Below are 15,626 nucleotides of genomic sequence, written 5' to 3'. Positions count from 1 at the left end.
CACTGAGCTAAGCACCATAGGGAATATCTGCATGTGTAAGATTTAGCCATTGTTCTCTACAATACTACAATCTGGTTGGGGAGACATAAGTACACATAAAAACTGAGCAACATACACAATCAGGACTTTAAAATTTATTTCCATAGCCTTGACCTCTTGTTTCATCTTAGGTCAAACTGGTTTTATACATTTCTACTTGGATATTTACTCCCTAAACTCAGAAGGCTCAAATGACGTTTAATAATATCTTGCCAAACCTGTACGTTTTCATTACATTCTTTTTAATTTTTAAATTCATCAAGTTCCCTCAATTATCAAAGACTCAAAATTTCAGGTTCTTTTGATTTTTCTGTTTTTTTCATTTTCATTATTCCACCATACACCAAAGTCATAATCTAGTCTTTCCATGAAATACCTTTTCCTTCTGTCTTTCTTTTCTATTTCACTATCACCCTTTTAACATAGGTCCTTTTAAACTCATGGCTGGATACCTCTTGATTTTCCTGCACTGTTTTATCCAAACTCCAGTTTTTTGTTTTTTTTTTACTATCAAGGGACATTTTATTCTATATGAAACCTATCACATTACTCTTATTTTTTAAAATTGATTTATTTTTTGTTGATCTATAATATTGTGTTAAATTCAGGTATATGGCAACTGATTCAGTATTTTTGCAGATTATGCTCCATTACAGGTAAGATAATGGGCACAATTTCCTATGCTATACAGTATATTCTTATTGTTTATCTATTTTATATATAGTAGTTTGTATCAGCTAATCTCATATCCCTAACTTGTCCTTCCCCCCCTCTCCTCTGGCAACCATAAGTTTGTTTCTCTATCTGTGTGTCTTTATGTTTTGCATGTACATCCATACGTATTATTATTTAGATTTCACATGTAGGTAATATCATACAGTATTTTGTCTTTGTCTGACTTACTTCATTAAGCATTGTATCCTCTAGGTCCATCCATGTTGCTGCAAATGGCAGAATTTCATTCTTTTTTATGGCTGAGTAATATTCCACCACATATATAAAACACATCTTCTTAATCCAATCATCTGGGAACCTGGGATGCTTCCATGTCTTGGCTATTGTAAACGGTGCTGCTATGAACATTGGGGTGCGTGTATGTTTTTGAATTAGTGATTTCATTTTTTCCAGATATATACCCATGAGTGGAATTACTGGATCATACGGTAGTTCTATTTTTAGTTTTTTGAGGAATCTCCATACTGTTTCCCATGGTGGTTGCACCAGTTTACATTCCCACCAATAGTGTACTAGGGTTCCCTTTTCTCCACATCCTCTTCAATATTTGTTATTTGTATACATTTTGATGATGGCCATTCTGACAGGTGTAAGGTGATACGTCACTGTGGTTTTGATTTGCATTTCTCTACTAAGTCGAAAGTGATGTTGAGCATCTTTTCATATGCCTGTTGGCCATCTGTATGTCTTCTTTGGAAAAACATCCATTCAGGTCTTCTGTCTGTTTTTTGATTGGGGTGTTTCTTTTTGCTGTATTGAGTTGAGTTGTATGAGCTGTTTATATATTTTTGCTATTAACCCCTTATTCCTTGTAAAAAATATTTACAAATATTTTCTCCCACTGAGTAGGTTGTCTTTTTGCTTTGTCTATGGTTTCCTTTGTTGTGCAAAGGGTTTTATGTTTAATTAGATCCAATCTGTTTATTTTTGCTCTTATTTCCTTTGCTTTACGAGACAGATCCAAAAAAATGTTGCTATAATTTACATCAAAGAGCATTACCCTTATGTTTTCTTCTAGGAGTTTTATGGTTTCCAGTCTTACATTTAGGTCTTTAATCCATTAAGAGTTTATTTTTGCATACAGTGTTAGAGAATGTTTTAAATTCATTCTTTTACATGTAGCTGTCCAGTTTTCCCTGGACTATGTGTCTTTTCTCCGTTGTATATTCTTGCCTCCTTTGTCATTGGTTAATTGACCATAAGTGTGTGGGTTTATTTCTGGGCTCTCTGTTCTGTTCCATTCCATTAATCTATGTGTCTGTTGTTGTGCCAATACCACGTTGTTTTGATTACTGTAGCTTTGTAGTATAGTCTGAAGTCTGGGAGGGTTATGCCTCTAGCTTTGTTCTTTTTACTCAGGATTGCTTTGGCAATTCAGCATCTTTTGTGATTCTATATAAGTTTTAGGATTATTTGTTCTAGTTCTATGAAAAATGTCATGGGTATTTTGATAGAGAGTGCTTAAATCTGTAGATTGCTTTGGGTAGTATGTCTATTTTAATAATATCACTCCCTCCAACCCAAGAGCATGGGATATCTTTCCATTTTTTTGGATCATCTTCAATTTCCTTTATCAGTGTTTTATAGTTTTCAGAGTACAGGTCTCTCACCTCCTTGGTTAAGTTTATTCCTAAGTATTTTATTTTCTTATGTGATTATAAACAGGATTGTTTACTTTCTCTTTCTGATATTTCATTACTATTGTATAGAAAGACAATAGATTTCTGTATATTATTCTTGTATCCTGCAACCTTTCTGAATACATCAGTTCTAATAGTTCTTCAGTGGAGACTTTAGGGTTCTCTATATAGAGTGTCATGTCATCTGCAACTAGTGACAGTTTTACCTCTTCCTCTTAAAATCTGCATATATTTTATTACTTTTTCTTGTCTGATTGCTGTGGTTAGGACTTCCAACACTATGTTAAACAGAAGCAGCAAAAGTGGGCATTCTTGTCTTGTTCCTGATTTTAAAGAAAAACTTTCATTTTTCATAATTGAGTATGATTTGGCTGTGGGTTTGTCATAAATGAACTTTATTATGTTGAGATATGTTCCCTCCATACAAACTTTGATGAGAGTTTTTATGATAAATATTGAATTTTGTTAAATATTTTTTCTGTATCTATAGAGACAATCATAATTTTTATCTTTCCTTTTCTAAATGTGGTGGATCCTAGTGATTGATTTGTGAATGTGAACAACACTTGTGACCCTGGAATAAATCCAACTTGATCATGATATATGATCCTTTTTATGTATTGTTGGATTCAGTTTGTGAATATTTTGTTGAAGATTTCTGCATCTATATTCATCAAAAATACTGGCCTGTAATTTAATTTCTTTGTAGTGTCTTTGCATGGTTTTGGTATCACAGTAAGTGTGGCCTTGTAGAATGAATCTGGGAGTGTTCTATCCTCTTAAAGTTTTGGAATAGTTTGATTAGGACAGTTGTTAGTTCTTCTTTATACATTTGATAGAATTCCCCTGTGGAGCTGTCCCATCCTGGAATTTTGATTGCTGGGAGTCTTTTTTCAATTGCAAATTTTATTTCACATCTAGTGACTGGTCTGTTCAAATTGTCTGTTTCTTCTTGACTCAGTTTTGGTAAGCTCTATGTTTGTAGAAATTTGTCCATTTCTTCTAGGTTGTCCAGTTTGTTGGCTGTAACTGATCATAGTATTCTCTTATGGTTTTATTTTTTTTAACATCTTTATTGAAGTATTATTGCTCTACAATGGTGTGTTAGTTTCTGCTTTATAACAAAGTGAATCAGTTATACATATACATATGTTCCCATATATCTTCCCTCTTGCGTCCCTCTCTCTCTCACCCTCCCTATCCAAACACTCTAGGTGGTCACAAAGCACCGAGCTGATCTCCCTGTGCTATGTGGCTGCTTCCCACTAGCTATCTATTTTACGTTTGGTAGTGTATATATGTCCATGTCACTCTCTTTGGCACAGCTTACCTTCCCCATCTGCATATCCTCAAGTCCATTCTCTAGTAGATCTGTGTCTTTATTCCCTTCTTGCCCCAGGTTCTTCATGACCTTTTTAATTTTTTTTCTTAGATTCCATATATATGTGTTAGCATACGGTATTTCTTTTCCTCTTTCTGACTTACTTCACTCTGTATGACAGACTCTAGGTCCATCCACCTCACTATAAATAACAATTTCGTTTCTTTTTATGGCTGAGTAATATTCCATTGTATATATGTGCCACATCTTCTTTATCCATTCATCCGTTGATGGACACTTAGGTTGTTTCCATCTCCTGGCTATTGTAAATAGAGCTGCAATGAACATTTTGGTACATGACTCTTTTTGAATTATGGTTTTCTCAGGGTATATGCCCAGTAGTGGGATTGCTGGGTCGTATGGTAGTTCTACTTTTAGTTTTTTAAGGGACCTCCATACTGTTCTCCATAGTGGCTGTACCAATTCACATTTCCACCAGCAGTGTTCCCTTTTTTCCACATACTCTCCAGGATTTATTGTTTCTAGATTTTTTGATGATGGCCATTCTGACCAGTGTGAGATGATATCTCATTGTAGTTTTGATTTGCATTTCCCTAATGATTAATGATGTTGAGCATTCTTTCATGTGTTTGTTGGCAGTCTGTATATCTTCTTTGGAGAAATGTCTATTTAGGTCTTCTGCCCATTTTTGGATTGGGTTGTTTTTTTGTTATTGAGCTGCATGAGCTGCTTGTAAATTTTGGAGATTAATCCTTTGTCGGTTGCTTCATTTGCAAATATTTTCTCCCATTCTGAGGGTTGTCTTTTGGTCTTGTTTATGGTTTCCTTTGCTGTGCAAAAGCTTTGAAGTTTCATTAGGTCCCATTTGTTTATTTTTGTTTTTATTTCCATTTCTCTAGGAGGTGGGTCAAAAAGGATCTTGCTGTGATTTATGTCATAGAGTGTTCTGTCTATGTTTTCCTCTAAGAGTTTGATAGTTTCTGGCCTTACATTTAGGTCTTTAATCCATTTTGAGCTTATTTTTGTGTATGGTGTTAGGGAGTGATCTAATCTCATACTTTTATATGTACCTGTCCAGTTTTCCCAGCACCACTTATTGAAGAGGCTGTCTTTTCTCCACTGTATATTCCTGCCTCCTTTATCAAAGATAAGGTGACCATATGTGCATGGGTTTATCTCTCGTCTTTCTATCCGGTTCCATTGATCTATATTTCTGTTTTTGTGCCAGTACCATATTGTCTTGATTACTGTAGCTTTGTAGTATAGTATGAAGTCAGGGAGTCTGATTCCTCCAGCTCCAGTGTTTTTCCTCAAGGCTGCTTTGGCTATTCGGGGTCTTTTGTGTCTTCATACAAATTTTAAGATTTTTTGTTCTAGTTCTGTAATAAATGCTATTGGTAATTTGATAGGGATTGCGTTCAATCTGTAGATGGCTTTGGGTAGTATATTCATTTTCACGATGTTGATGCTTCCAATCCAAGAGCATGGTTTATCTCTCCATCTGTTTTTATCATCTTTAATTTCTTTCATGAGTGTCTTATAGTTTTCTGCATACAGGTCTTTTACCTCCTTAGGTAGGTTTATTCCTAGGTATTTTATTCTTTGTGTTGCAATGGTAAATGTGAGTGTTTCCTTAATTTCTCTTTCAGATTTTTCATCGTTAGTGTATAGGAATGCAAGAGATTTCTGTGCATTAATTTTGTATCCTGCAACTTTACCAAATTCATTGATTAGCTCTAGTAGTTTTCTGGTGGCATCTTTAGGATGCTCTGTGTATACTATTATGTCATCTGCAAACAGTGACACTTTTACTTCTTCTTTTCCAATTTGTATTCCTTTTATTTCTTTTTCCTCTCTGATTGCCGTGGCTAGGACTTCCAAAACTATGTTGAATAATAGTGGCAAGAGTGGACATTCTTGTCTTATTCCTGATCTTAGAGGAAATGCTTACAGTTTTCACCATTGAGAATGATGTTTTCTGTGGGTTTGTCATATATGGCCTTTATTATTCTGTGGTAGGTTCCCTGTATGCCTACTTTCTGGAGAGTTTTTTTTATTATATATCAGTGTTGAATTTTGTCAAAAGCTTTTTCTGCATCTACTGAGATGATCATATGGTTTTTATTCTTCAATTTGTTAATATGGTGTATCACATTGATTGATTTGTGTATATTGAAGAATCCTTGCATCCCTGGGATAAATCCCACATGATCATGGTGTATGATCCTTTTAATGTGTTGTTGGATTCTGTTTGCTAGTGTTTAGTTGAGGATTTTTGCATCTATATTCATCAGTGATATTGGTCTGTAATTTTTTTTTTTTGGTAGTATCTTTGTCTGTTTTTGGTATCAGGGTGATGGTGTTCTCATAGAATGAGTTTGGGAGTGTTCCTTCTTCTGCAAGTTTTGTGAAGAGTTTGAGAAGAATAGGGGTTAGCTCTTCTCTAACTGATAGAATTCACCTGTGAAGTCATCTGGGTCCTGGACTGTTGTTTGTTGGAAGATTTTTAATCACAGTTTCAATTTCATTACTAGTGATTGGTCTGTTCATATTTTCTATTTCTTCCTGGTTCAGTCTTGGAAGGTTGTACCTTTCTAAGAATTTGTCCATTTCCTCCACGTTGTCCATTTTGCTGGCATAGAGTTGCTTGTAGCAGTCTCTTAGGATGCTTTGTATTTCTTCGGTGTCTGTTGTAACTTCTCCTTTTCCATTTCTAATTTTATTGATTTGAGTCCTCTCCCTCTTTTTCTTGATGAGTGTGGCTAATGGTTTATCAATTTTGTTTATCTTCTCAAAGAATCAGCTTTTAGTTTTATTGATCTTTGTTATTGTTTTTTTTGTTTCTATTTCATTTATTTCTGCTCTGATCTTTAGGATTTCTTTCCTTTTACTAACTATGGGTTTTGTTTTTTCTTCTTTCTCTAGTTCCTTTAGGTGTAAGGTTAGATTGTTTATTTGAGATTTTTCTTGTTTCTTGAGGTAGGCTTTCATTGCTATCAACTTCCCTCTTAGAACTGCTTTTGCTGCATCCCATAGGTTTTGAATCATCGTGTTTTTGTTGTAATTTGTCACTAGATATTTTTTAATTTCCTCTTTGATTTCTTCAGTGATCTCTTGGTTATTTAGTAACGTATTGTTTAGCTTCCATGTGTTTGTGTTTTTTACAGTTTTTCTCATGAAATTGATTTGTAATCTCATAACGTTGTGGTCAGAAAAGATGCTTGATATGATTTCAGTTTTCTCAAATTTACTGAGGCTTGATCTGTTACCCAAGATGTGATCTATCTTCGAGAATGTTCCATGTGCATTTGAGAAGAAAGTGTAATATGTTTTTTTTGGATGGAATTTCATATAAATAGCAATTAAATCTATCTGGTCTATTGTGTCATTTAAAGCTTGTGTTTCCTTATTAATTGTCTGTCTGGATGATCTCTCCATTGGTGTAAGTGAGGTGTTAACGTCCCCCACTATTATTGTGTTACTGTTGTTTTCCTCTTTTATAGTTGTTAGCAGTTGCCTTATGTATTGAGGTGCTTCTATGTTGGGTGTATATATATTTACAGTTGTTCTATCTTCTTCTTGGATTCATCACTTGAACATTATGTAGTGTCCTTCATTGTCTCTTGTAACATTCTTTATTTTAAAGCCTATTTTATCTGAAATGAGTATTGCTACTACAGCTTTCTTTTGACTTCCATTTGCATGCAATATCTTTTTCCATCCCTTCACTTTCAATCTGTATGTGTCCCTAGGTCTGAAGTGGGTCTCTTTTAGACAGCATATATATGGGTCTTGTTTTTGTATCCATTCAGCAAGCCTGTGTCTTTTGGTTGCAGCATTAATCCATTCACGTTAAAGGTAATTATCCATACGTATGTTTGTATTACCATTTTCTTAATTGTTATGGGTTTGTTTTTGTAGGTCCTTTTCTTCTTTTGTGTTTCCCACTTAGAGAATTTCCTTTAGCATTTGTTTCAAAGCTCATCTGGTGGTGCTGAATTGTCTTAGCTTTTGCCTGTCTGTAAAGCTTTTGATTTCTCCTTTGAATCTCAATGAGATCCTTGCTGGGGAGAGTAATCTTGGTTTTAGATTTTTCCCTTTCATCACTTTAAGTGTATCATGCCACTCCCTTCTGGCTTGTAGAGTTTCTGCTGAGAAATCAGCTGTTAACCTTATGGGAGTTCCCTTGTATGTTATTTGTCATTTTTCCCTTGTTGCTTTCAATAAGTTTCCTTTGTCTTTAATTTTTTGTAAATTTGATTACTATGTGTCTTTGCGTGTTTCTCCTTGGGTTTATCCTCCCTGGGACTCTCAGCGCTTCCTGGACTTGGGTGGTTATTTCCTTTCCCATGTTAGGGAAGTTTTCGACTATAATCTCTTCAAATATTTTCCCGGGTCCTTTCTCTCTCTCTTCTCCTTCTTGGACCCCTCTAATTAGAATGGTGGTGTATTTAATGTTGTCCCAAAAGTCTCTTAGGCTGTCTTCATTTCTTTTCATTCTTTTTTCTTTATTCTGCTCTGCGGTAGTTATTTCCACTATTTTATCTTCCAGGTCACTCACCCATACTTCTGCCTCAGTTACTCTGCTATTGATTCCTTCTAGTGTATTTTTCATTTCAGTTATTGCATTGTTCATCTCTGTTTGTTTGTTCTTTAATTCTTGTAGGTGTTTTTTCTTTAATTTTTCTAGGTCTTTGTTAAACATTTCTTGCATCTTCTCGATCTTTGCCTCCATTCTTTTTCCGAGGTCCTTGATCATCTTCACTATCATTTTTTTGCATTCTTTTTCTGGAAGGTTGCCTATCTCCACTTCATTGTTTTTTTGTTTTTCTGGGGTTTTATATTGTTCCTTTATCTGGTACATAGCTCTCTGCCTTTTCATCTTGTCTATCTTTCTGCGAATGTGGTTTTTATTCCATAGCCTGCAGGACTGTAGTTCTTCTTGCTTCTGCTGTCTGCCCTCTAGTGGATGAGGCTATCGAAGAGGCTTGTGTAAGTTTCCTGATGGGAGGGACTGATGGTGGGTAGAGCTGGGGGTTGCTGTGCTGGGCAGAGCTCAGTAAAACTTTAATCAGCTTGTCTGCTGATGGGTGGGGCTGAGTTCCCTCCCTGTTGGTTGTTTGGCCTGAGGCGATCCAACACTGGAGCCTACCCGGCTCTTTGGTGGGGCTAATGGTGGACTCTGGGAGGGCTCACGCGAAGGAGTACTTCCCAGAACTTCTACTGCCAGTGTCCTTTTCCTCACGGTGAGCCACAGCCACCCCCCACCTCTGCAGAAGACCCTCCAACAGTAGCAGGTCTCGTTCAGTCTCCTATGCGGTCACTGCTCCTTCCCCTTGGTCCCAGTGTGTACACTACTTTGTGTGTGCCCTCCATGAGAGGAGTCTCTGTTTCCCCCAGTCCTGTTGAAATCCTGCAATCAAATCTCTCTAGCTGTCAAAGTCTGATTCTCTAGGAATTCCTCCTCCCATTGCCAGACCCCCAGGTCGGGAAGCTTGACGTTGGGCTTAGAACCTTCATTCCAGTGGGTGGACCTCTGTGGTATAAGTGTTCTCCAGTTTGTGGGTCACCCGCCCAGCAGTTATGGGATTTGATTTTATTGTGATTGAGCACCTCCTACTGTCTCATTGTAGCTTCTCCTTTGACTTTCAATGTGGGGTATTTTTTCGGTGAGTTCCAATGTCTTCCTGTCAATGATTGTTCAGCAGTTAGCTGTGATTCCGGTGCTCTCACAAGAAGGAGTGAGCACACGTCCTTCTACTCCGCCATCTTGAACCAATCTTTCTGTCAGTTTCTTTTTTGTATGTAGATTCATTTGCATTATTTTTTAGATTCCATGTGTATGTGATATCATTATTTCCTTCCTTCTGCTGACTTTGGGCCTTGTTTGTTCTTTGTCTAATTCTTTTACATGGTAGGTTAGGTTGTTTGAGATTTTCCTTATTTCTCGAGGAAGGCCTGTTTTGCTATGAATTTCCTTCTTAGAACTGCTTTTGCTGTATCCCCCAAATTTTGGAAAGTTGTTTTCTACTTTCATTTGTTTTGAGGTATTTTCTGATTTACTCTTTGATTTCATCATTGACCCTTGGTATTTAGTTGCATGTTGTTTAGTCTCCATGTGTTTGTTCTTTTCTGTTTTTCTTTCTGTAGTTGATTTCTAATTGATACAACTGAGGTTGAAAGAAATGCTTGATATAATGTCTATCCTCTTAAATTTGTTGAGGCTTGTTTTGTGACCTAGTATGTGATATATCCTGGAGAACATTGCATGTGCACTTGAAAAGAATGTGTATTCTGCTGGTTTTGGATGAAATGTCCTGAAGATATCAGTTAAGTCCAACTAGTCATGCTGTGTCATTTAGGACCACTATTGCCTTATTGATTTTCTTTCTAGATGATTTGTCCATTGATATCCATGGGGTGTTAAAGTCTCCTACAATTATTGTACTATTGTCAATTTCTCCCTTTATGTCTGTTAGTATTTTCTTTATACATTTAGTTGCTCCTGTATTGGGTGTGTATATGTTAAAGAGTATATATCCTCTTCTTGTATTGATCCCTTTAAATCATTATATAATGCTCTTTTTGTCTTTCATTATAGCCTCTGTTTTATTTTGTCTGATAAGAGTATTGCTAGCCCTACTTTCTTGTCATTTCCATTTGCATGAAATATCCTTTTCTATCCCCTTACTTTCAGTTTGTTTGTGTCTTTTGCCCTGAAGTGAGTCTCTTGTAGGCAGCATATTGAAGGGTCTTGTTCTTTTTTTTTTTTTTAACCAATCAGCTATCCTATTTCTTTTGATTAAAGCATTAATCCATTGATATTTAGAGTAATTTATTGATAGGTATGTACTTATTGCCATTTTATTACTTGTTTTCCAGTTGTTTTGTATTTTTTCCTCTGTTGATTTCTTCTTTTTGTTTCTCCCATTATGGTTTGATGATATTCTTTTGTAGTATGCTTGAGTTTCTTTCTTTTTGGTTGTTGTGTATCTATTGTAGGTTTTTGCTTTGTGGTTACCATGGGGTTCATATATGTTAACTCATAATTATATCTACTTGCTTTGAACTCATAGTCATTTAACTTTGAACACATTCTAAAAGATCTACGTTTTTTACTCCCCTCCCCCATATTTTGTTTTTGATGTATTTTTTACAGCTTCATGTTTATCCCATAAGTATTTATTGTAGTAGGAGTTGCTTTTACAACTTTTTGTCTTTTAATCTATGTACTGGCTTATTTAAGTGATCTTCAATCCCCATACATATGTCTTTCCTATTGGGATTTTTCCCTTTCTGATAGATTCTTACTTCTTTTCCATTTTGAGAAGACCCATCAACATTTCTTTTAGGGTAGGTTTAGTATTGCTGAATTCTTTTAGTTTTTGCTTGTCTGAGAAGTTCTTTATCTCACCTTCTATTCTAAATGATAATCTTGCTGGGTAGACAATCTTAGGTTGCAGGTTCCTCTGCCTTTTTACTGTATTTAACTTTCTGTATCTCTATGATTTTGGGTGAAACAGTTACCTATTGTGGTCTTGAAGGGGTGTTCTTATGTGGGTGTGTCCCTATGCAGACTGTGTGTGCCCAGTGCATTTGGTGGATTTGATGTGGATGCCAGTCATATCTTTCCTCATGGTATGCTGGCCTCTATCACCTTGGTAGGGAATGTGGCTAGTAATGGAGGAGTTAGAGCCTGTGTGGGGCGTGAGATGTACTTCCACTCTGCTTAGTGGCCATCACTGCCCTGTCAGGGGTGAGATCTGCTCTGAAGTTGCTGGAGCAGAGGCCCTGAGATTTCGGCTCAAGCTGGTTCTGCTTCCTTTAAGTGTGTGTTTTTCCTTCTTCTTGCACTGGGCCTTTGACCCAAAGGTGGGGAGTGCTGAAGCAAATGGGGCTCAGGTGCTTATAGAGGGCTGATATGCTGCCCTGTAGGCATCTGTGACTCCACTCAGATGTAGCCTAAGTTTGCATCTTTTCCCCTGTTGTGATTGTCCCAGATCTAGTGTAAGGCTATGGCATGGAGTGGGAGGGGTTGGAGCGTTTGCTTGTCTGGAACTGGGGAGCATGGAATGGTGGTCATGGGAGTTCAAGCACCTGCACTGCCATCAGAAATCTGGGCTGCTTCTGGGGTGCTGTTTAAGTAACTGCCAACAATGGACACTGTTCCACTTAGACCACACCCCTGGCCCTAGGTAGCCTCTGCATCTTTAGATTGAGTCTTTTCCCAGGTCCTGTCTGGCCTAGATCCAGGGCCAAGCTGTGGCTTGGAGTGAGCAGGGCTTGACATTCACTCGCCTCAGACTGGGGGGTGTGGCAAGGCAGCAGCCATGAGGGCACACCTCTCTCTGCCCTGTCTGGTGGTAAGCTAACACTTGCACACTCCTCATGAGTGGAGTCTAGGCTTCTCTAGCCTTTCAGTGGTTCTTCAAGCAGCCAAAGGGGCTTGTCTCCTATATGTAGGACCCCAGGAGGGGGACGTCCAGTCTGTGGCTTGACCCACTCACTTCCCAGGGTGAATGTCTGCCTGTGTGATCTCCCTTTTCCTCTTAGTCCTCTCCCAGAGGCACAGGCCTCTTACCTGATGCTTTTCTTGCCATCCTAGCCAATTACATGTGTATCTTTCTTACAGCCTTGGTTGTATAGGAGTCCTTCTACATGTTTCCAGTTAGTTTTCCATTAGAATTGTTCCACATGTGGATGTATTTTTGAATTCTTTGTCAGGGGAGGTAAGCTCACATCCTCTTCATCTCCCACCTTCCCTACTCCAATTCTTACACTTCTATTTGATCAATATTCTTAAACTCTTATTTATGTCTCTTCTCTGCTGTGAAAAGGCATTTTCATTTTTTCTTCTCTCATCTTTTCCTTCTAACCACTGAAAATATTTTTATTCTTTGTCAGATTTATCCTTTTCTCACTATACAAAATAGTACTATTTTAGTTTAGGCAGTAATGTTCTATCCCTTGGATTAGCCCATTAAGTTTTTTTAGTCTCCTTGCTTCCAATTTCTTTCCACTCTTTTCATTCTCCAACATTCATACCAATTATCTTTCAATAATAATAAAGAGGATTATATCACTTCATGCTTAAAAACCTCCACTGATTCTCTACTAGTTATAGGATAGAAATTAAAAGTTCCTAGACATACAAGCATTTCATATCTGATCTCAATCTACATTTCTAGATAATCTCCTGTCCTACCAGCAACACATACTACAGCCCTGCCACTCTGAACAAGTTCTATTTCCTTAGGTGTCTTTGTCTTTTACAACAATGTAGGCCTGAACATGCCTAAAATCAACCTATGCTACTTTAGAAGACAATGGGTACTCATTCTTTAAGTCTCCTCTCCAACGTCAAATTTCATAATTCTTTATCATTTTGCTAGTATTTCTGTAACTGTAACTACCATTAAAGAGTATTATAATGTAACTGCAAACCCTTCTTGGGCAGAGGACCATATCTCTTTCATATGTATAACCCTTGCTAATCAATGTCCAAATAATAGGTACTTAAGACACTTAACATTTTTATTCTCTACTTTTCTAGACTGCAATTCTGTTACTCATCAGTTTGACATCCATATTTAAACATGATAACATCTCTTCCATCTTAAGGGAAAAAGCCATATCTTGGCCCTATATCCCCTCTGGCTATTGTTCTACAGTTCTTTTCCTTTCACAGCCAAGCTACACTTGGTATTTTTTCTTTCTTGCTCTCCATTTCTTTCCAACTCATCACAATCTCTTTTCTGTCCCTATCCCTCCACTGAAATTTCTCTGACAAAAGTTGCCAGTGTGACTTTTTTGTTGTGAAGTATAGTGGACACATTGCCTCTAAGCTGGATATTTTTTCTTTGCCCCTCCTGATTCACTTCCCATACTTCTCTACTTGTCTCTGCTAGGCAGAGACCAAATGATTCCTTGCCTTTTGATTTATGGCTGACTTTGTTCCTCTGGCTTCCTCTCTTCTGGGCTTGGTTTAGTAGTGGCAATGTTACTCTACCTAGCAGCCCTCTCGTATAGCTATAGCTCTTTTCAGTTCAGGTCTGTGGTGGTAATACTGACTTTGTTGTCAGTTCTAGGGTTGCTTCATCATCCACTGTTGGCTTCCCAGTCTCCTTACTAACCTTTTTTCATTACCCCTTTTAAACATTACATGTTTTCTGCCAGTATCCTGATACAAACTTTTTATTTTACTGATTCCCTAGAAGCCATTTGATCTCTGTAAACTGCTTTTTTCCCCATGAAAGTCTGTATTTCCTTAGTTCTACCTTCTCTCACTATATAGTCCTGTATCAACCATTCTGTTCCTATCTGTAGGCTTCTCTTTTTTTCACTTCCTTAAATGTTACTGTTCTTTAGTGTTCTAACCTAGTTCTGTTGTCATAGTATATAATCTCCACAGGTGATCTCATCCATTGTTTTGGCTTCAAATGTCTTAAGCCTAGATCTTTCTCTTGAGCTCTAGACCCATATAATTGCAATTACATATATTGAAATAGCCTCCTGTTTTGTCCTCTTTCAATCAGTTATCAACACTTGTTCACAATAGATTGGAAAGATATGTTAAAAAAGAAAAGTTGATCTTATCTCCCATCTGCTCAAATCCTTAACTTCTCCTAAATGCTCAGGATAAAGTTTATATTCCTTAGCATGTAGGTCATTTACCTCTCCAATCTCACATCTAGTGAGCTATTGGTATTCTGCATTCTATTATTCAGCCATCTCTGACTCCTAGAACACATCATTCCTTCTGTTACTCTTGGCCTTTCCACATGCTCATCCCTCTGTCTGGAATACCAACTATCCACTTGTTTCATGATTAACTCCTATTTTCTTCAAAGTTTTGCTGAAGAGTTTTTTATTCCATGAAGTCTTTCTTGAACTATAATAAAGACTGAATGAATTTAATCGTTCTTAGATCTGATCAAGGGAACTATTTGCCACAGGTATTCTAAAAATGGAAGTACTTTAGTAAATAACATTATAAACAGGTAAAATATTAACATAAATTACATATGAATTGTAGACATCATTACATAAATTAATATTAAATATTATTATCATTACCCATTTGGTACTGTTCTATACTTTTTGAAGCATTATTTTACTTCTCTCCTAGATTATACTCTTGGGATTATATTTTTGAATATTACACTTCTCCATATCCCCTTCTCAATGCCTGATATAATGCTACATACATAGTAGGTTCAAGAAACATTTATAATAAATAAATGGAAAATACAGGATGTCAGAGGGTACTCTCTGGTTGGTTGGTCCATCCTATTGCTTCAAGATAATTCATTTAAACTAACCTGGAGAGGAACCAGGAGGGACTGTAGCTTTTTAAAGATATCCAGGAAAGATTTTCAGTGAGGAAAAACACATTTCTACCATAAAGTTACTCCTCTTACCTAAATTTATATCATTACAACTCAAAATTTTTTTTTCTCTCAGTAAAACCAATATCAATATTTTTAAATGGGTTTTATGATAATTCCCATAGAAAAGTACTAACATAGGCAGCATTGTAATACCAAAGACAACAAATTAAAATTCCTTACTCTTGAAGCAGCTTATATTGTACTCTACCTCAATTCAATGTGTGAAAATAAAATAGTAAACTCTAAAACAGAGGTAAGGAGTAACTGATGAAAAGGCCTACAAACTCAGCAACTAGAGAACTATTTAATTATTATATATTAGTAAATTACACATGATAATCATAAATTACTTACCTCCAGCCTATTATTGGTCTGTGGGAAGAGGGAAGGTTTACCTCTGATTTTAAGTTGGATTCCTGAATTTGTTTGAGGGCCTCTTCTAATGGAGGAACTGGTTTTTGAAAAACTAAGGGGATAATA

The 15,626-nt window shown here is 36.7% G+C and overlaps 1 protein-coding gene across 1 annotated transcript in view; it reads right to left on the bottom strand.

Annotated features, from left to right (window-relative positions):
• The window catches only part of CEP126 (centrosomal protein 126), a gene marked incomplete at both ends in the record, with an annotated part of 113,187 nt that overhangs the window by 53,666 nt on the left and 43,895 nt on the right, over positions 1-15,626 (bottom strand). The window contains one exon of the mRNA XM_079928307.1: positions 15,501-15,612. Within this exon, the coding sequence (XP_079784433.1) occupies positions 15,501-15,612 (112 nt within the window). The remainder of the gene's footprint in view (positions 1-15,500; positions 15,613-15,626) is intronic.

This window comes from Stenella coeruleoalba (genome assembly GCF_951394435.1).
Source record: "Stenella coeruleoalba genome assembly, chromosome: 8".
Classification (NCBI taxonomy): Eukaryota; Metazoa; Chordata; class Mammalia; order Artiodactyla; family Delphinidae; genus Stenella; species Stenella coeruleoalba.
This window is presented reverse-complemented; position numbering and strand designations above follow the sequence as displayed.